General features: G+C 43.4%; 1 protein-coding gene across 2 annotated transcripts in view; it reads left to right on the forward strand.

The window, feature by feature from the left end:
- Positions 1-2436: 2436 nt before the first annotated feature.
- SLC14A1 (solute carrier family 14 member 1 (Kidd blood group)) overlaps positions 2437-22815 on the forward strand; it is a 29285-nt gene continuing 8906 nt past the window's right edge. Inside the window, exons 1-6 of one of the 2 annotated variants that reach the window (XM_049782504.1) lie at positions 2437-2505; positions 3377-3439; positions 14314-14476; positions 17772-17961; positions 20739-20867; positions 21566-21758. In XM_049782504.1, the coding sequence (XP_049638461.1) occupies positions 14341-14476; positions 17772-17961; positions 20739-20867; positions 21566-21758 (648 nt within the window). In that variant the 5' untranslated portion in view covers positions 2437-2505; positions 3377-3439; positions 14314-14340. Of the gene's footprint in view, positions 2506-3376; positions 3440-13420; positions 13596-14313; positions 14477-17771; positions 17962-20738; positions 20868-21565; positions 21759-22815 lie in introns of those variants that run through there. The other variant, XM_049782505.1, reaches the window with a different exon arrangement.

Here is a 22815-nt window from a genome sequence, read left to right on the forward strand (position 1 = left end):
TAAATAAGAAACTATGAACAGGAGCCGGAGAGATAGCAAGGAGGTAAGGCATTTGCCTTGCATGCAGAAGGACGATGGTTCGAATCACAGCATCCCATATGGCCCCCCGAAAATGCCAGGACTGATTTCTGAGCGTAGAGCCAGGAGTAACCCCTGAGCGCTGCCGGGTGTGACCCCAAAACCAAAAAAAATAAATAAAAAAAGAAAAGAAACTATGAACAAATCCCTATGCACACTATATATATATATATATATATATATATATATATATATATCTTATTTTTAAAGTTAAAAAAAAAAACAAGAACAAATACAATACTTAAAATTTAGAAAAAGTAAAGTTAAATCAACAAATTTACAGTATTTCAACAACAAACTTGCAGTATTCCAATGGAAACTATGGCCTGTTTGGCAAGCCAGAGTCTGAGGACCCCAGCCCAAGACAGAGGAGTCGAGAGGCAGAGGCGTGTGACACCCGTCCCACACATGCTCACTGTGGGCCAGGATAAATCAGCTGCTAAGCAGGACAGGCAATGGCAGCAAAATCATCCAGCAGGCTGTATAAATGTGCTCGATGGGCCCAGAGGCCAATAGTTGGGGACCCCTGTTCAAATGTGTTTCTCTAGGTGTGAGCAGACAGATGGTGGAGGATGTGGCCAGAGAATAAGGAAAGAGTAAATGACAGGGTGTGGTGAAGGCAAATGGAGATAGAGCTGGGGGGCCTTTCACTGTGCCATCAGACACTACAGCATGGGGGATATTAGGTGCCCAATTTTCCCTCCAATTATTCCAGACCACAGCCAGTAGGAGGCATCAGATCTGGTATCTTGGGACCCTGTGGAGGAAAATATGGTGTCCCCTAGATCAGCCGCCATACTGAGTCCAGATTCCTGCCAAGTTGTTCTCCACATTCACCACTGGGTGCCTTTGGATGCCAAGACACATGCACTGAGAGTGACTTGGTGGTCCTGCCACCTTGGATCCAGGTGCTGCCAAAGTGTAAAATTCCTAGAATGCCTCAATCCACCAAAAGTGTGTGAGCCCCAATGCTAAGTATACAGCCCTGACAGTTACCACAGCCAACAACAGCAACAACTAAAAGGGAAGGGGGGGCGGAGGGGCACCTGGAAACATTAAAGTTATACTAAAGTCTGTCTTTGCATACACTTGGATGTTGGTCAAGTTGCTTAAACTCTGTGAGCCTCAGTTTCCTTGCTTGCAAAATGGGAATAATTTAATCCAGGAGGTGGGATGTCTGTGGTGGGTATAGAGCGGGACACGGGGCCCCACATAGGGCGAATCCTTAGTCAATTATGCACCTTTCACAGTATCATGGTTCCTCTGGAAGTGGGTCCAGAAGGAGTCAAGGTTTCACTAGCTGCCTCTTTCCATTGCTGTCCAGCCCTCTCCTTTCTGGGGGAATCTTTGGCTTATTTATTCCTTCTTTAGCGGAGAGTTCTGCAGGCTGGTGCCTGAACCTCCGGTCTGTAATCCCGTTCCTCCCAGGCAAACACCAAGCTGCAGGGGCACCTAGAGGGGAGGGGTCCCCCAGAGAACCAGGAACCCTGCGGTCTGGCCAGCGTCCAGGGGGTGGAGCCAGAGAGTTGCTCAGGACCTTGCTGAGTGTGACAAGGGCTATCTGGTGCTCCAGGCAGGCGAGAGATCAGGATGAAGAAACCCATCTGCTCCCAAGGAGGGAGGGATTTTGTTTTGTGAAATTTTGAAGACACCTCAGCTGAGCTCTGTCCTAACCAAAGGAGCCAAGAAACTGAAGTTTAAAAAATGAATGGGGAAGAAAGAGGCTCTTCGCCTGCAATGGATAAAGTTGACCTTCTGACCTTGCAAAGGCCGTAGCCTTGATCAGGGATTCTCACCTGGTAAAAGGAACATTCCAGGGGACCGTTCCTACTTTTGTTTTTTCCTGCCTGGGGAAAAGGGCAGGTTGATTTCTGACTGCAAACAGGACGCCCCAGGTCTCCCCACCCTCAAGCCACACCCCCGGCCTCTCAAGTCCCTCTACCTGTACAGAAGTCAGGTCAAGAGGAAGAGAAAAATTCCAGCCCAAAGCACTCATGAGTCTCCATATCTGGAGACCATTTGGACAACCTGCCTGGGGGTGCAAGGCTTAAGTAAGACTCTGTAGACTTCTGAGGTGGAAGCAGGAGTTTGAAGCAACATATTGGAGAGGAAAAAGATGAACCTATGCAGGAATGTCACCTTGCACAGCCCGCGGAATGGCATGGAAACTATGGCGGGGCTGTTGGGCCCGTGTCTGGAACACAGAGAGAGAGACAGCTGGCAGGTAGGACAGGGGACCAGCTCCCCAACAATGCTTTGGCTCTGCTGCCTAGAGTGGGAGGAGAAAGTCCAGTGCAGGACGATGCAGAGTGGGGCTCTAAGTATAAAAACTACTGGTGCCTCCTCCCACCACTATCTCCTCCCTTTGAATAGAGCCCAGCAGGGTTTTATCAGCCAGTGCCTTCTGCCACCAGGAAGCCAACTGCGGTGAGTGCCCTGCTCCTTTCCGTTCATTACCCCTGTTCACTGAAGCTGGGGAAAGAGGCTATTTTGGACTCCATAGTTCTCTCTTCTTTCTACTCTTTCCCCATTCTTTTCAATAGAAATAGGTTTTAGATGTCAGAACTGGTCAAAGTAGCCAAGTCAGGGACCTGGAAGACTAGAAAGCGATTTCCCAAAGCTAGAGGATCCTGTTGAATCTTGAAAAGCAATGTCCTTGGTTCAGGACTCTGAAACAGGTTGCAAGCACTCGAGTTCCACAAGGAGCAGAATTTTAGCCAGGGGTCCTCTTGATGTGAAAGAGGATTCTAGGTTTCTCTACATTCTGTAGCATTTGGGACTGACTGTGTTCTTGAAATAATTAAGTTGGAGATGTAGCAATATCTTTCCAGAAAAGGAAAGAAGAAAGAAAGAAAAGAAAGAAAGAAAGAAAGAGAGAGAGAGAAAGAGAGAGAGAGAGAGAGAAAAAGAAAGAAAGAAAGAAAGAAAGAAAGAAAGAAAGAAAGAAAGAAAGAAAGAAAGAAAGAAAGAAAGAAAGAAAGAAAGAAAGAAAGAAAGAAAGAAAGAAAGAAAGAAAGAAAGAAAGAAGAGAAAAGAAAAAGGGAAAACCAGGGCACTGGGCAGGGCTTTGCAGTTGTAGTTTTATGCCCTGCCTGTATGTGCTGTCATGCTGAAGGAAGGAGGGACTGGGGGTGACAGTGAAGCCTCAGAATTGGCGGCAGAGTCTCTACAACTTGCACCTTGTGCTGTGGAATTCAGACCCCAAGGTTCCATCCTAGGAGCAGTGCGCTCTGTAGAGAGAAGTATTTTGATCAGGAGCCAGGAATACTTGACAGCATTGCTTTGTTTCCGATCACAGCTTTAAAGAAAACTGAGACCTTCCCACTACTTAAATCAAAAACTGCTTAAAGGATAGATTATTGTAAGTACCAAATAAATGTCAGTGCTGGGAGGCTTTCTACTATGACAGAGCATGACTGTGTAAATGCTTTCTTCTCGATCCAAAACTGGGGGTTAATTTTAAGTGATGCTTGAAGACTTTTGGGTCCCTCCAGCTGCAAATATTTCTAACACACGCTGTTCAGAGAATAATTTGTTTCATATAATAAAAAGGAAACATTGGTCAATGAAATCTTGATGTTGCTTATATTGTAATGCTGAGTACCTCTTCAGTTCACTAGTCATCTGAGCTTTGAAAAGTGTTTTCTGATGTGTGCTGGAGAGTTTTCAGAATATTCTTGGGATGTTGTCTTTAGCATATTACACACTTAGTGTGGACAGGTGGCTCCTAGATGTGAGTGAGTCTCATATTGAAGCAGGGGGAGCTGTTTGTTAGAAAACTCTGCTTCCAGCAAGGGCAAGGATGAAAGGAGACAGTTAAACCCATAGCTGTTCAGCCCCTGGGATTAAACCAGATGATTTCCAAGTGTCGAAGAAGACATGCCATGTTTATTCCATTGTTGTGACCCTAGACTTTGATTAGCTGCTCCTTGCCTCCTTGTTGCTCAGAGAGAATCTTAGCATAAGTGATCTGACTCCAGGCTGAGAGACAAGGAACCACATAGATACGGTTTATAGATTATATATATATATATATATATATATATATAGGGTTTATCTATTTCCAAAGCCAGGCTCTGCTGAGTAAATTTCTGTGGTCTCCCCTCTGAATGAATGGTAGTTTTCTCTTCTGTAAAATGGAAGCTTGAAATATGTGGTCTCTGAAACCTCACCCAGATCTTAGTTTTTTGCATTTTGTGGCTCTGAACAAAGTGTAGGATTGAAGGATTTTCATTGTGTCCATAATGTGTATGATTGGGGAGGTGGGAAATAAAATAAAACCTTTTAGCATTGGAAAGGGCAAGTGTGGAGAGTAAACCACAGTTTCTGCTGACTCTTTCCTTTTATTTTCTTATTTTTTTTAACCATGTATGAAATGAGATCCTATCCTTCCATTGGAATGCTTTGCATTCTTCCCTATAAAATCCAATTATATACATGTAGCCTGTAGACTCAACTTAGTTTAGGACTTAATTGGCTAGGCAGTTTAACTGTGGGTTAAAAATATAGGTACAGGGGCCGGGTAGGTGGCGCTGGAGGTAAGGTGCCTGCCTTGCAAGCGCTAGCCAAGGAAGGACCGCGGTTCGATCCCCCGGCGTCCCATATGGTCCCCCCTAGCCAGGGGCGATTTCTGAGCACATAGCCAGGAGTAACCCCTGAGCATCAAACGGGTGTGGCCCAAAAACCAAAAAAAAAAAAAAAAAAAGAAAAAATATAGGTACACAATTCGTTTCTAAGACATGTCATATTTTCCACAATTGTGGATTTTTCTGAGTCACTTAGTTGAGTGCAAATTTTTAGTTTTATAACCGATCCAGTAGAAGAAAGTAAAAATTTAAAGGGGAAGAAATTTAAAGGGTAAATTTAAAGTTGTATTATGATACAACTTTTTTAGTCTATCTGTAAATGTGATCACCTTTTTTGGGGGGGGGGAGGTGCCACATCCAACTGTGCTCAGGGCTTATTCCTGGCTCTGCATTTAGGAATTACTACTAGATGTGCTCATGGAATGCTGTGGATTAAACCAAGTTCTACCACATCCAAGGCACGCATCTTACCTGATGTTCTGTCTCTGGCCCAATAAGTTTTTTTTTTCTTTTTTCTTTTTTTAAGAAATAAAAAGAGTTGAAGATGCAGCTCTACTGGCTGAGCAGTCTGTGCATGAAGAAGTTCTGGGTTCCATCTAGCACCTCTTGGTCCCCTGAGCACCTCTGGGAACCACCTCAAGAGCCCCTCAGCATCTGGGTGTGGCTCCAAAACGATTCAGATACAAACCAAGTGGGAAAGAAAGAAAAATAAACTTTATAAGAAGTTGTTTCACTAGTTGAATTCCACTATGTACACAAATACTATTTTAATTAATTTTAACACTGTTATTGATTGAGATTTTTTTTTGTTTGTTTTTTGAGCCACACCCGGTGACGCTCAGGGGTTACTCCTGGCTATGCGCTCAGAAATCACTCCTGGCTTGGGGGACCATATTGGACGCCGGGTAATCAAACCAAGGTCTATCCTAGGCTGGTGCCTTAGTGCTTCGTGCCACCACTTCGGCTCCTGTTATTGATTGAGATTTTGTGGTTTACGAATACTATTAATAATGGTTTCTCATGAACATAATCTCAACACCACACCCATCTCCAGTGTTCTGGAGATTTATTATTTATTATTTTTGTTTATTATTATTATTTATTGTTATTTAACAATTCTTATTCAGATGTGAGACAAAATGCCACTTAGCCGTCTTTTATTATTATCATCATATTTTTTTTAATTTAGTATGATTCTGGAGCCAGGGGTGTGATTTGGAGAGTATGGCCACTTTACTCCAACAAAGTTCGTGTGAGTGTGTTAGCATTATAAGTGGGCAGCCCCAGACAGCAACAAAGAGAAAGACAATCAACAGCAACAAACAAACATCGTTGTTTTTAAAATACATGGATCTTTTTAAGGGGCTCTATTTTTCCTGTGTACTTAAAGTGTGTACTTCAGGGTTCCTGGGGTGAATCACTCCCTGGACTCTCAAAGAGATGGCGATGTGGCTGGGCGTGCCAAAGCCTCCCAGACCACACCCAAGATTATTTGGGGACCCATGCGATGCAGAGGCATCCGGGCCCCTAAAAAAGAATCTTGCTACAGGAAAGAGAATCGCGGCACAAGAAGGTGGGGCCTGCAAAGCACCTTGCTGCGCCTCTAAAGAACCAGATTGCAGGCTGGGCTGCTTTGCATGGGCTCTCCCTGGGGCGGCTTGCTTTGCCCTTGTGTTGGCTTACTTGGGGTCTAATCACAGTGCCAGAGGAGCCCCCTTTGTTCTCGGGGATCTCGGGAGGGATTGCAGTCCAGTGGTGCAGAGTAGGTAGAACTGGGTCTGGCGGCCATGCAGTGGGAATTCCGCAGAAACACGTACTGACTAGATGCTGTTCCATTTCTTCCAAGAGAAACGCGCCGAGAGTGTCTGTCCATAGCCCATTATCTCCATGAATTAAGAAGTCCAAGGGGCCGGAGAGATAGCATGGAGGTAAGGCGTTTGCCTTTCATGCAGGAGGTCATCGGTTCGAATCCCGGCGCCCCATATGGTCCCCCGTGCCTGCCAGGAGCAATTTCTGAGCCTGGAGCCAGGAATAACCCCTGAGCACTGCCGGGTGTGACCCAAAAACCACAAAAAAAAAAAAAAAAAAAAAAGAAGTCCAGCAGATTCTTGGGGAAAGTTCTTCCTCTCGGGTCTGATCCTCCCAGAGTCCGCTCTCCACCTTGTGCATCATACATGCTCCTTCCTTGGAGCCCTTGTTTGATATCCTTCTGGTCCAGAAGAAAGAAGGAAGGATGCTGAACAGGGTTTGGTTCTGATGTTGGTGCTAGACTCATCACCGCGGTACTATTCCAACTAATTCTTTGGAGCTTGCAGCCTGGAACCTGCAGAGGTTTCAGTGGGCTAGACCTGGGTATGGCGCACGGCTTTCAGAGCAGCTGTGCTCCCTGGGTACAGCCTCTGGCTCTGGGAATGTCCTGCAGCTCTGCTCTGCAACTCAGGCATCTGCTCAATAGGCCAGTGGGAACTCACGCTCTGCTTGTGCTATGGCCAACGCTGTGTCTGATGTTCGTGGTCCAGAAAGTCACTTGTTACTCGCCATACTTGGCTATTGGAGCTGCATGGAATTGGTTTTGTTTTGGGGCCACTCCTGGTTCAAGGCTGACGCCTGGTTCTTCCCTCAGGGACTATTCCTGGCAGAGCTCCGGGGACCATATGTGGTGCTAGAGATCCAACCTAGGTCAGCTGTGTGCAAGGCAAATGCTTTAACCCCTGTACTATCTCAATAGCTCATTGCATGAAATTTTGACAACAGAAACATCTAGGGGACATTCACTATAGGCATTGAGTGTATCCAGATTTTTTATTTTATTGGAACTGCTTGCCTCTTTCCTTTGTTTATTTTGTTTGAAGGCCACACCCAGTGGTGCTCAGGGATTACTCCTGGTTCTGCACTCAGGGATCACTCCTGTCAGTGCTCATGGGACCACATGGGATGCCAGGGATCAAACCAGGGTTGACTGCATGCAAGGCTGCTTAACCACTGTACTATATCACTGACCCTGCTAGCCTTATTGTTTTCTCCCTTAAATTGCAGTCCCTATTATAATGTGTATTTTTAAAGTTTAGTAAAGAAATGCCAGTAGGGGGCTGGAGTGATTGCACAACATATAAGGGCATTTTCCTTGCATGTAGTCACCCAGGTTGAATCCCTGACACCCAATATGGTCTCCCAAGTCTGCCAGGAGTAATATTTGACTGCCTAGCCAGGAGTGACCCCCCCTCCCAAGCTCCACAGGATGTAGCCCAAAAACAAAAAAGAAATGACAGTAAATTGGTGTGACAATATGTTAAGGTGATCTATAGTTTTAAGTTACTGGTTTTTCATAGCTGGTTTTCAGGCCTGAGTTTTAGAACAAGTAATCAGGGGACTCCAGAGGGCCCCACTGTTACAATAAGTGGTTCTCTGGAGGCAGACAAATAGCTCAATGGGCTGAGAGAATGTGGGGTTAGAGTTCAAGCACTACCTGTTATAGCGCCCCCCCCCCCCAATAAATAAATGGTTCCCTGGGGCAACCAGTAGTCACTGCCTGTCCAGCTCCTGGAAAATCCTTCTCGTTGAAACCTGAATGCTTTATAGTTAGTCTGCAGAGACTGGAGTAACACATGGCAATTTTTTTGTTTGTTTTTTGGGGCCACTCCCATTTGGTGCTCAGGGGTTACTCCTGGCCATGCACTCAGAAATTGCCCCTGGCCCAAAAGACAATGGGAAAACCTGTACCTCCAACATAAGACCTGTATTACGCCACCTCTTTACCTGCTTTTCCCCAAATGTAAGGTAGTCTTTTGCACCACTTTGGTCCTTTAAATACTTCGTTAACTCATTTTTTATTTTTTTTTAATGTCTGTTCTACATATACATATGTGGGCACATACATTTTTATTCCTATTTTTTTTATTATCTTTTTTGGGTATGTGACCTGTTTCTGTTTTTCCCTCTGTCCACCCCCAAATGCACCTACAATATAATATAGCACCATTTCTCCCGGCAAAGGCACACTAAAAAAAGGGGGAAATCTTACATATAAAAAAAGAGCTCTTATCTACTAGAGATAGGAACTCATAGTTGTTTACAATACAGGGATATCTCCTACCTTGAAAATATGTCATGTGGAATCAACTTAGACCTTAGGTGATTAGATACCATCCATCCAGCCTTGAACCCTGGGTCCCAGACATAGAAACGGCACAGTTCTTCACAACAGCTGCAGGAAACAAATCCCATCCGAGACAGCCTTAATACTGCTGGGTCACCAACAAGGGCCAGCTCTAATACGATATCCTGACAATGAGGAAAATGGGAACAACTTGACCTAAGAGCAGGTTATCCTACCTTACCAGCTAATGATAAGACAAAATCAGAAGACTTGTAACCCTTTGGTAGGTCCAAAAGCCAAGATCGCGATTTACAGACTGTATATATCTTGGGACCAATAAAAAGCCCTAGTCTAGGGTTTGAACTACGACCTGCACAATAACCATGATACCCAGTTCCAAAGGTCTGGCAGAGACAATGGTAATGGAATGGGGCTTCTGGAAACACAAAGAAAGACGCTATACTAGGTGCCATCCTAGGTTCAGTGCAAAGACCAAGACCACCATCCACAGAAGATGGATTAAAATGACAGTGAGGGAACAGAATTTCTAGAACCACAAAGACTGACTTCATCATAAGACTCACTCCTGGACCTGTGCAGATACCAAGATCTCTAGATACAGAGGTCTGATTGTATCACCCAGAACGGACCAGAAGTCTTCAAAACATCACAAAAGCACCACCGGGAGAGTAAGTGACCCTGAACAGAGTCTATAGTTAATCCCATGACAATATACTCCCCATATCTCTTAGGCCAAGTGAATTCCTTTTTGAATGACCCCAATATTTACTGTGCCAGGGCAGGAGGGGAAAAAAACGCAAAAAGCACAAAACATTGTTTATTTTTTATATATTTTTTTATCTTCATTTATTATTTTTTTATTTACCTATCTATTTTTGGTCGATTTCTTTGCTCAGGTGTGGTTATTGTAGTTGTTGTCCCTAGTTATACTTATTTTTCCCTTCTTTTCTTTTCTTTCTTTTTGTGCTATGCCATGTTTCTTATCTCAAGACCACGGCGGTTTTTTATTTTTATTTTTATTTATTTACTTTTTGTGTGTGTGTGTGTGTGTGGTGCTTATTGTTAATGTCGGAGGCCTCATTGGATATTTGACACTCCTTTTTGTACTGGTGGAGTGTTTCACCTTCTTTTTCTCCTTCATCTCTCAAATCGATAATGAGAGCCTCTAGAAGGATTCCGCCCATTTTCGGCATATTAGACTTTTACCCCAGTTTATTACTTTTCTCTTCTTCAAACAAAACCACGTAATGTGAACTAGCTAGCCCTGCCTCACAGTTAGAGGGGAAAATAAGGGAGGCACCAAGACCAAACAGGTGCAAGACTACTAAGTAGTAGGCTAGATACAGAGGGGACCACATATTCTAGCAGCCCTGGGGGTGAGGGAAGAGGATATGGGAGGTAGGACAAAAATGGAGGTGTAGGGAGGACAAATTGGTGATGGGAATCCCCCCTGATTTTATGTAAATATGTACCTAAAATATTATTGTCAACAATATGTAAGCCACTATGATCAAAATAAAAATTATATTAAAAAAAAAAAAGAAATCGCCCCTGGCTTGGGGGAACCATATGGGACGCCAGGGGATCGAACTGCAGTCTGTCCTAGGCTAGCGCTTGCAAGACGGACATGGCAATTTGACCTCTCTATTAAGCTGCCTTCAATCAGAAATGGTCCAATCTTGATTTAACTGCAGGGGAGGGTGGGGCAGGGAACTCAGGCCACTCCAGTTCTCAGTCAGGCCTGGCCAGTTATATTATCAGGTTTCACATCTGTATCTCCAGAATCTCTGAGGTGATGCATTTAAACTCCCCTAAAATAAATAGGCACATACTGGAAGTTTTGCAGACATAAATTTGTTCGCCTGGAATAACTCAGATACATAATTGCTTCTGCAGGACAAAAAATGTCACTTTCCTGTTTTTATTTATTACTTCCTATGTAGAACTTAACAGTCAGTAATACTCAGTGTAATTATTGCTGAGTTGTTGGGGTATTTTGTTTGTTTTCATTTGGAGTCCACACTCTGTAGTGCTAGGGGTTATTCCTGATTGCACTCAGAGATCACTCCTGGTAGGGTTTAGGGGAGCACATGGGAAGCTAGAAATCTGAAGCTGGGTCAACCATGTGCAAAGCAAGAACCCTACCCATTGAACTATTGCTCCACTTCTGAAGCTATTTATAAGTGTGTGTGTGTGTGTGTGTGTGTGTGTGTGTGTGTGTGTGTGTGTGTGCCAGGCATCAAATCAAGGGCCTCACACATGCAAGACAAGTGCTATACCACTGAATTATATGCCTGGTCTAAAAAAATAATAATAATTTAAAAGAGAAAAAACAACTTTCTAGTGCCAGTAGATAGCTCAAAGAGCTGAAACACATACTGGTATAAAAGATGATGCTGGTTGGGGCCGGAGAGATAGCATGGAGGTGGGGCATTTGCCCTGCATGCAGAAGGATGATGGTTCAAATCCCGGCATCCCATGTGGTCTCCCGAACCTGCCAGGAGTGATTTCTGAGCATAGAACCAGGAGTAACCCCTGAGCGATGCTGGGTGTGACCAAAAACAAACAAACAAACAAACAAAACAAAACAAAACAAAAAAAAAAGATGATGTTGGGAGATGTTAGATCCTGAGCAAGTTAGTAACCTCATTCAGGTCAGTTTAGAGGGGGATGGAAAGAGGGGATTGGAGGTGTCCAGAGTAAGGCCTTCAGGAAATGACTATAGTGAGATGACTCTTTATTATCAGGGGAGGAGGAATGTTTTTTGTTTGTTTGTTTTTTTTTTGTGTTTTTCTTTTTTTGGTTTTTGGGCCACACCCGTTTGACTCTCAGGGGTTACTCCTGGCTATTAACTCAGAAATTGCCCCTGGTTTGGGGGGACCATATGGGACACCAGGGGATTGAACCGCTGTTCGTCCTATGCTAGCGCTTGCAAGGCAGACACCTTACCTCTAGCGCCACCTTCCTGGCCCCATGGGAGAAGAAATATTTAAATAGTTACACAGTTAACAGGATTTATCTACACCAAAAGCTTGAACAAAAAGAAGGGAAGGTCCTGATTGGTCAGGTGTGCTTGCAACATATCAGGTCTTCAGACATGACCTATGAGACTGGGGAATACAACCTATGTGACTAGAGGAAAACGCAAGAGGTGGGATTCATTGCGACATGACAGGTGTTTTCTCTAAGAGGTGTTCATCTCCCTCTGACTCTGAAGAACCCTGGCTACCACCCAACATGCCTGAGACCCAAACTCAATCATTGGCACTTGATGCCTCCCAGAACTTTCAGGTATAGCCCCATGGCCCCTGAGCACAGGTTGAAGTAGCCCCTGAGCCCCGGAACTTCTAAGGAGCCCCCCGTTCCAGATAAAGATGAAAATTAATTTATTGGCTGGGACTATAGTTTCAGTAGTATATTTGAACTCTTGGATCCTCTGCTCCCTTCCCACCCCCCACCCCCCAATACATAGAGGTCCCACTGCTGGTGAGGTCTAACACTGTATTGCCCAGACAAAATCAGCTTTGTCCAGAATGGGTTACATAAATCTCTCCTGTGTTATGTAATGATACATGGGCTGCTATTGTTTCAAAGAGAGACGGTGACTTGTCTTCATTGATTTCCCTCCTGGGGTTAATAGAAAATCAAAGTACAGTCAGCATGTTTTTTGAAAGGGCATAACCTTACTACCTGGTAATAGCTATTTGCTGGCTCTTGTTAAAGGAACAATGTTGGAGACCCAAGAGTGGCGGGAATACCTCCCTCACTGAAAGGCCATGGGAAACAATGACCGGTTTAGCTGCATGGCTGTGGGTGGTACCTTTGAAAGCCACAGCTGCCTGCAGAGCCAACATGAGCCATCAGGCTTTGAGAGGTAGTACACCCGACACTTACCTGGCCTACACTTACCTGGCCAGTTTCTGACTTGCCTCTCATGTAAGGAACCTTTGCCCTTGTCTGTCTTTATGCCCCTCTCTGGGATTCTATCTTTGATCTTCTGTTTATGTTCTTGGCACCAGGCAAGACCCTTTCCTTTTTATCTACCAAAATGCAGTTTTGATGCTCCTGATGTGCTCCTGTTTTCATTTCTTGAAACATCAGAAAAGCCACAGCCACAGGTAGGACTGTAGGTGTTTGCCTGGACCAAGCTTCTGTCTCCTGCGAGGCCTTCCCTTTTCCTTGATTCCCCTCCCCTTATCTTGATGACTGGAGGTTACACACCTGCTTGGCTGTGGTGATGCACACACACTTGCCCTCTGTATTCATGGAGGAAGCCATAGTGCTTGTGCATGTTATAATTGCACTTCTCATGTAGTATCATTATAGTGCTCAGACATGTTCACAGGAGGCACCAAGGTGCTCACACACCTGCTCATGGGGGTTATACTCTTGGCACAGTGCTTTTATGCTTTAGTTGTGGTGCTTTCCTGGATAATCCACCTGATTTGTGTTCAAACATACCTGATTGTGCACCAAAGATTGCACCCCTTGGAAGTGTCTGGGTTGGTCTCATAGAGTAGAACTGCCATGACCACACTTAGTGCACAGGACAGCATTAGAGATGGAAGTCGTGGCCTCACACTTGCCAAGGAGGTGTTTTTGTCGTTGAGCCATCCCGGACCTCCCTGTATGTTCTTATATTACAGCTCCATGTTTCCAACAGCTCTGTCTCTTCTGCCTTACCTATTCCTATACCTTTGTGGACAACTATTCTTGCCTATTTCGAAATGTATAAGTAAAAGTGCTGTAGCTGGAACAGCGCCTGGTGTGAGGAGCGACTCAAACCATCTTGTCTTGGAGAATCTCTATCAGAGGTTAGTCTGTGTCGATACATACCAACTATTTGTAAAATGTTTTTCTTTCACTTCATCCTTTGAACTATAAAACCTACGTTTTTAAGATGAAATTTTCATTTCCAAAAGTTGCTTGTCTTAGAAAGTAGCAGACTGGTCTGCAGTGGTGTGCAGATCACTTGATCACTTGGTCTCTGGTTCTTGTGTTAACAGCAGGCAGCTTAAGCATAGAAACCTAATACTTTCAACATTCTTCTTTGATTCATTCTCTCAAAGCTCACCATGTCTTTGGTGAATGGCATGTAGGAGGGTGTAAATCAGTGAGTTTTTATTTGTTTATTTATTGACTGATTGATTGGTTTTGGGGCCACACCCAGCAGTGCTCAGGGGTTACTCCTGGCTTTGCACTCAGAAATTGCCCCTGGCAGGCTGGGGAAACATATGGGATGCCAGGAATTGAACTGGGTCTCTCCCGGTTTGGCTGCATGCAAGGCAAATGCCTCACTGATGTGCTATCTCTCCGGCCCCTCAGAATGTGAACCTGATAAAAAGATAAACTTAATAAAATGCAAGGCCAGAAACAAGTCTTAGTATTAGTAGCAAAAGTAGGAGGGAATTGAGATTAGGATAATATTGAGGGAATGATGTCAGTGTCCAGGTAAAGTACCATTAAGCCCATCCTCAGTGGCTGCTCTACTCAGCCCCACCACCAGCTGGTTCCAGCTCTTTTCTTTTCAAGGATCCTGAGAAAGAGCAAGCAAGCCCAATGGAGGACAGCCCCAGGATGGTGAAAGCAGACAGGAGTGAAAGCCAGATGCCAGAATATCAAAGGAGATGGTGCATCCCCAAGGCACTCAGTTATGTCACCGGCGATATGAGAGAATTTGCTGGCTGGCTGAAAGGTATGAATGCTTCCAGCACTTGGAGACTTGGGACAAGTCCCTTTTGAGAATCTATTTTGCTGGTTCTTCTATTTCAATTTTTTTATGAATTTTAACAAAAATTTTATATTAGCATATTAATATACAAGGTTTGTATTTGTATAATTTAAGCCATAAATTTAGTATCTGTACATATTGTTTTTGTTTGTTTTGGGGGGATTTTGGGTCATACCCAGTGATACGCAGGGGTTACTCCTGACTCTGAGCTCAGAAATCACTCCTGGCAGGCACAGAGGACAATATGGGATGCCAGGATTCGAACCACTGTCCGTCCTGGGTCAGCTGCGTGCAAGGCAAATGCCCTACCATTGTGCTATCTCTCCAGCCCGTACATATTATTTTTTTTTTTTTTTTGGTTTTTGGGCCACACCCGGTAACGCTCAGGGGTTACTCCTGGCTATGTGCTCAGAAGTTGCTCCTGGCTTGGGGGACCATATGGGACACCGGGGGATCGAACCGCGGTCCATCCAAGGCTAGCACAGTCAAGGCAGGCACCTTACCTTTAGCGCCACCGCCCGGCCCCCATATTATTTTTTATTTTTTATTGAAACCATTGTGATTTACAAAGTTCTTCATAGCTGGGTTTCAGACATACAATGTTTCAAGACCAATCCCACCATCAGTGTCTACCTCCCTCCTCCTATGTACTCCAAAGTGCAACCCATGCCACTACCTCCTATCCCCAGACTGCCAGCATAACAGGCCCATTTTAAATTTTGTTTGTTAAAGTTGGGGTCTCTTGATTTCATTGTTGTTGACTCTGGCTTGCATATTTATTTCTGTCCTTTCTAAATACCAACAATGCACCTCAGACCTCCTTAGCTACTATCTCCCATCATTTCACATGTCTTCCCCCCAACTCAATTTCTTTAGTTATATTCTCCTGCCTTTATTTTTTTTAGTACAGAATAAGATATTTTTCTATAATTCAGTCTCAAATATGCATCCTTTAAAATTTATTTTTACTTTATTATGGAAGAATCACAACATGAGGCTTACCCTTTAAACTTGTCCATGAAATATTTTCGGGCATATATTATTCTAACCCCAGTTCCACCACCAGTGTCAATTTCTCTCCACCAATGTCCCTCCCAGGTTCCTTCCAACCCTCACCCTGCTTCCTTAGCAGGCACATTTTTTAGTTTGGTTATTGTTCTCTGGAGCCCCTGCTAGCAGTGTTGCTGACTCTAAGGCTTGGATATATGAATATATCACACCTCTGCACCATCCAGTGTGCAAAACCCTTACTTCCTAACCCATTGCCTCCCTACTTCTCACTCTCCACTTTTATTTCTTTTCTTTTTTTTTTTTTTTTTGGTTTTTTTTTTGGGGGGGGGGCCACACCCGGTAACGCTCAGGGGTTACTCCTGGCTATGCGCTCAGAAGTTGCTCCTGGCTCGGGGGACCATATGGGACACCGGGGGATCGAACCGCGGTCCGTCCAAGGCTAGCGCAGGCAAGGCAGGCACCTTACCTTTAGCGCCACCGCCCGGCCCCTAAAATGTTTTTTGTTTGTTTGTTTGGTTGGTTGGTTTTTTGGGTCACACCCGGTGGTGCTCAGGGGTTACTCCTGGCTGTCTGCTCAGAAATAGCTCCTGGCAGGCACGGGGGACCATATGGGACACCGGGATTCGAACCAACCACCTTTGGTCCTGGATTGGCTGCTTGCAAGACAAACGCCGCTGTGCCATCTCTCTGGGCCCTCCACTTTTATTTCTTTTTTTTTGTTTTGTTTTGTTTTGTTTTTGGGTCACACCCGGTGGTGCTCAGGGGTTACTCCTGGTTGTTTGCTCAGAAATAGCTCCTGGCAGGCACGGGGACCATATGGGACACCGGGATTCGAACCAACCACCTTTGGTCCTGGATCAGCTGCTTGCTAGGCAAACGCCACTGAGCTATCTCTCCAGGCCCACTTGTTCTCATTTTTATAATCTTTTCCTACTTTTTAATATATTGCTTTTCCCCCCATTTTATAACATTTTAAGAATGGGGAAGAAGTCTGGACCACACCCAGCTATGCTCAGAGGACCAGGTGTTGGAGTGAACCTGGGTCAGACACGTGCAAGGCAAATGACTTACTCACTGTATTCTGCCTGCTCCTGTTTTGTAATTTTTTAATGGGGCCTTCACATTAGAGGCAGGACCTTGGTTTTACCCTAAAACTTTATTTTTTGAAAACTGACATTTTGAAGTTCAGTTGTGGAGTACATAAATTAGGGCACATGCTAGGCTTAATCCCCTGCATCTCTTGGCCTCTGAAGCAGGATTGGAGATAGCCCTGGTGAACCCATCCTGCGTCCTTGGCACAAGGATGAAGCAACGGCACAATCTAAGGCCATAACACTGAACCACTCCCATGGGTTAAAAAGCCAGGAGTAGCCCAGGCCCTACTGAGCCTCTCCCAATTTTTTTTAAAAACTAAAATTTTCTGGAGTCATAATAGTACAATGACTAGGATGTTTGACTGGAGCACAACCAATTCAGTTTTGATTTCCGGAAGCCCGTGTGGTCCCACAAGCCTGCCAGGAGTGATGAGTGATACCTGAATATAGAGTTAGGAGTAAGCTTGAGCATGGTCTGATATGGCAAAAACAAAACAAAACAACAACAACATCCACTGCCAAAATAAAACCCTAAAATTTTAAGAGTCCAGAATATAACTCAATAGTCTAACACATTCCTTTTTATATCTGAGGCTCTGGGTTCAATTCTCACTATCACTACCACCACTCTCCCCAAAAAAACACTCTGAAATTTTACAGTGGTTAATTCATTCTTTTGATTTCAACCTGTCCCTCTGAGCACAGTAGGTCAGTACTTTGAAGCTTCCTGGAACTGAGGCTCAAGAAGAGGTTCTGGGGCCGGAGAGATAGCATGGAGGTAAGGCGTTTGCCTTTCATGCAGAAGGTCATCAGTTCGAATCCCGGCGTCCCATATGGTCCCCCGTGCATGCCAGGAGCAATTTCTGAGCACAGAGCCAGGAAAAACCCCTGAGAACTGCCGGGTGTGACCCAAAAACCACAAAAAAAAAAAAAAAAAAAGAAGAGGTTCTGTGGGTTACACATAAAGAAACATTAATGGAACTGGGAGTCTCTAATGAAGGCATGGGGTCAGGGAGAAAGCTTTAAGGAAATGAAAATGATTTTGACCTTGGTTTAAAGAGAGGTTGGTAGTTTTGTTTAGGGTAAATCCTGGACATGGAAAGTTTATTGCTTGCACCCCACTTTCTTGGCGCCATCCTTCTTGTGTCTTCTAGACAAACCCGTGGTGCTCCAGTTCATTGACTGGATACTTCGAGGCATATCCCAAGTGGTGTTTGTCAGCAACCCCATCAGTGGAATCCTCATTCTGGTGGGACTCCTGGTGCAGAGCCCATGGTTGGCCCTCAATGGCTGTGTGGCCACAGTGGTCTCCACTCTGACGGCCCTCTTGCTCAGCCAGGACAGGTAGGTGTGACATTTAAGCCTGAGAACAGTGGAGCCAGTGATTTGGATAGTAAAGCACCACTCTTCTCTGTAGAAAAACAAAAGATCTTTATGTCATAAAATGTTCTCTATTTGCTTTAAGTCAGAGCTAAATGGATTATTAACAACCATTTCTTCATGGTACCTGGAGAGGTGGCCAATCTAAATGAACCTAGATTCTCATGGCAGCACATGGTAACCAGAACCAAACCTCACTTAATCCCTAGGAAGTTTCTAAAGGAATCTTCTTAGATGCCTATGCAATTATTTATCAACATTTTTAATAGGCAAAATGTCTATGCTTCCATGAAATAAAAGTGTTAGTAGCTTGAGAATCCCCAAGATAGTTTATTCCCAAGCATACTTTATCAAATTCATTCTTCAAAGATAGTGCAAAGGTTATTTCAACTTGTAGAGACATGAATGGCCAAAAATTCAAACACTTAGGGAAGAATTGGTGAGTCTTCTGAAATATATATTAGGTTAACAATTGTGAATATACTATAGGTAGATCTGTCATTGAATAGGAGTGAGCCAACTTCTCTGAGGAGCAGACAGCTAGCTACTTTCTGACTAACCAGTTCAATCTTCCAAATGTCCAGGATCAATGCCTATTCCCCAGTGGGTAGTATGATACAGCTAAACTCCTCACTCTTACTGAAAATTGCCTGAAGAGTTTCTCAGGAGAGTTAGCCAATATTCTACATCAGGGCAAAGAACCTGATTGGATCGTTCTACATGGTGATTTTGTGTCTGAGACAAACCCTATTGAAAGGCTTTGAGAAAAAATGACCTTTTCTGTTTTGGAGTGGTTGCAAAGTTGTACCATACTGAATAAATTTCTTCATCCTTTTGCTTCAGTAGGACCCTCTTTCCTAATCAGATATTGCTTAGAAGACAAGAGATAGTTGCCAATGTTGGTTTTCAGATCTCTTTGATAGACTTTCTGAAATCCTTTACTATTAACATTCACATGATGATTTTTCTCTTAAGAGTTGGTATTCTATGGTGGCTATGATGCTGGCATTCCACTTAGACATTGCCACTCTTTTTCTGTTGAGCACATTTAAGTACTTCATCTCCAGGGCAGTTGCTGGGAAAACAAGTCTTTACACAGCTCCCCACTGTCATCTGAGGAGTCCCAGTGTCTAGAAGGCATTTAGCACTTCCCAAACTAAATTAACACAAATTCCATCACCTTCCATTTGTCCTGAGGGGTTATTTAAAGGAGACAATGGACTTTGAAAGAGGATTCTCACCTCTCAGCTCTTCCCAGATGAATAAAGGTAACTTCATCTCCCTGTTGATTTGGAACGTCCAGATCTAAGCAAATCAAGTAGACACTCTCAAGGCATCTTGCCATCCCTTCATCCAGTCCCACCCTTTCCAGTAGCTCCAGGCTGCTCCACTCCCTTTCAGATCCTGCTTTGTCATCTTCATGCCCATTTCCTAGCTGTGGCCCCTAGGACTTTAACCTTGAGTGAGCCAAGATATTCTCATTTGTCACAGATCAGAACTCAAGAGAACTTGCTTGTTCTCTTATTCCTCATAGGAACTATTTGCTAGGCTGAAGAAATAGTTGTCAGTAAGGTGTTTACCTTGCACATGCATTGCCCAGGTTTGATCCCCGACACTACATATGATCCCTATGCACCATCAGAAGTGATCCTTGAGCAACTAGCCAGGCTAGTTCTGGGTATAGTTGGCATGGCCCAAGTCATTTCTCTCTTCCCACAAAGGAGTCTTAAAAGGTCAAAGAAATAGTACAGTGTTAAGATGTAACCTTGCATGAAACCAATTTGAATCCCCAGAACCACATATGATTCCTCCAGGAGTCACTCCTGAACACAGAGCAGAAAAAGGCCCTGAGCATGATAGGGTTTGACCCCATCTCTTCCCCCAAATAATTTCCAAGTAGTAAATGGAAACCTTTAGTCCAGGAGTGGAAAGTTCCACATAGGAAAAACATTTTTTTTTTAAATTTGAAACATCATGATTTACAATACTATTCATGATATGGTTTCATGTATTCAACATTCCAATACCACATACACCTTCCACCATGGACTCGGTATAGGATGACTTTTAGAAGTGAAAATAAAATACATACAATAAGAAAAATATATAGTAAAAAATCTTGGGTGATAATTCTGCATATCATTCCATGGGGTCCTTTGCCATGGAATGATAAAATGAATTAAAGAGAAAGTCATTGCTTTTCTCTGCAGTTGCTTAGAAATATATAAGTAGAGGCAACAACATGGAAGTCCTGGAAGATGAAAATGTATGCTAATTTGAAAGATGAATACTTATAAGTTCAAAGACACTTATGAAAGTAAATGTTCTTTTCAAGCATCTTACATCTTGCACCAAGAGAATCATACTTAGGAAACAGTTTGATCTAAAAGTTCCATTCAAGTCAGTGACCTTTAATGATTTAAAAGAAATACTAACTTTTCAAAGGAAAGGCTGAATGGAAGCAGAACAGGTTGCTAATTTCCTTTTCCTCCCCTCAATGCTAGAATTTCTATCTTTAGTTGGGATGCCCGAGTCAGGGGTCACTATCTGCACAGCTGTGTCTATTTCACCTGATCAGTATTTGTGTGATTATTCTATAGACTTTGAAATATATTAACAGATAACACCTCATTTTCTAAAGTCAATATTATCTAGAAGCTATGTGTAACATAAATGGGGAAGCCCAGCCTAAGTGTCCCTCTTCCCACACCCTAAAATATTTTCCATTTCTCTGTGCTCAGGGCAGCCATTGCAGCAGGACTCCATGGCTACAATGCCACCCTGGTGGGGATCCTCATGGCTGTCTTCTCAGACAAGGGAGACTATTTCTGGTTGATGTTAATTCCCGTATCAGTGATGTCTATGACTTGGTAAGTTGTACCTCATTTTCAAATACCTTTTTAAAATAAAATAATAATAAGGTTGAGGGAGGAGAACCAGAAGGGGTTACTGTTTAAAGGGCACAGAATATTGATTTTTATAAGAGCTGGAGTTGATAGTTGATCAAAAATGTGCCCTTAAATCTCCTGACTGTATACTTTAAACTCATGAAGGGATCAGGGAGATGACTGAAATAATAGAGCACACTCCTAGCCTGGTCTGAAAGCCTATCAAGAGTAGTCCTTAAGCACAGATAAGAGTAATCTCTGAGCATCACTGGGTGTAGCTCAAAAACAAATAAAAGTAGGCCCATAGAGTATTTTGGAGATGGATGGATGGATGGATGGATGGATGGATGGATGGATGGATGGATGGATGGATGGATGGATAGATGGATTAATAGATACATTTTTCAGAGAAGTCAAGCTGCTCCAAAATACAAAGATTTCATTTGTCCTCCTGATTTTTCATATATATATATATATATATATATATATATATATATATATATATATAGGTTTGTGTTTTGACAACCAGTAGTTACTGGTTATTCGCTGGAATAAGCTACTGTCTTGGTTACATGAATATATTCTTATTAACAACAGTACCTTCTGTGTAATCCTGATTCATAATATATGATATTATTTCATATATATATATAATTTTTCTTGGATATTACTGTTTTCAGCCCAATTTTCTCAAGTGCTTTGGGCTCTGTGTTATGCAAATGGGACCTGCCTGTCTTCACTCTGCCCTTCAACATGGCGCTATCCATGTACCTGTTGGCCACAGGACATTACAATCCCTTCTTCCCAACCATGCAATTCACACCTGTGAATGCTGTTCCCAATATCACCTGGACTGAGCTCAGTGCCCTAAAGGTAAGAGATATTTCTCCTTTTTGCTCTGGAAGAATTTTAGCTATAAATGTAGTTTTCTCTAAATGTCGGTATCCTTCATCCCACTCCAAAGCTTTTGGGTCTATGAGTTGTTTCTAAAAGATTATTTGGTTAAAACCAAATCTTTCTCCTTTTGAAACATCTGGAGGCTTGATCTCCATTGGAAATCAAACACCCAATGCAAACAGCCTTTATTTGAGTCTAATGGGGTTCAGCACTTGCGGCAGGGCCTCCAACCTCCAACCTCCAACCTCCAACCTCCAACCCTCCCTCCCTCCCTGCCATAATTGAGTAATAGTATGTGAACACTACTTGCCTGTTCCTGGTCAAGTCCCTGATAGAAAAGAAGCAGCATATGATCTAGGAGAAACATGAAGTTCCCACATGGGTTAGAAGATTTCAGGATCTGTGTCAGGGTTGGTTGCATCTCCACAGTTAAATTCTGAAGACAAGAGAAGATCAGGTTGGAACTTGGAAACAAATATTAGATCCAAACAGAAGCAGGAAGGGGGCATTCCTTCATGCTATAGCTGAGCTAAAGGTCCTGGCCAGAAGAGACACCTCTAACCTAGGGGAATTGGAGGGAGCAAGGGGTGAGGGTTACTGAAGTGGAGCACATCTTTCAGTAAATGGCCTAGGCCACAAAGCAATAACCCTCCTAATGTTTCTCTCCTGGTCCTGTCTACAAAGAACTGCAGGTTGTCCCCATCCTTTACCCCCACATGAACTGAGAACATGCAATTGAGTAGGAACATTGCTTTGGTAGGTTTTTAGAGAATTCTCAAAACCATTTCCATATAAATAATTGGTAATAGTGTTGAAATTGAAACTGTAATTTCTAGATTTATTTCTAGATTTATAATTTCTAGATCCCCCAACACACACACACACACACACACACACACACACACACACACACACACAAAACTTGCCAAATCTTAAATAAGTGTCTACTTTTCAATAGTCAAAGAAATTGGTATCATCTCTTAGCCTTTCTTTCCTGAAAACTGATATTCTGAAAACACATTCCCAGAATTCA

This window comes from Suncus etruscus, chromosome 10 (genome assembly GCF_024139225.1).
Source record: "Suncus etruscus isolate mSunEtr1 chromosome 10, mSunEtr1.pri.cur, whole genome shotgun sequence".
NCBI classification, from domain to species: Eukaryota; Metazoa; Chordata; class Mammalia; order Eulipotyphla; family Soricidae; genus Suncus; species Suncus etruscus.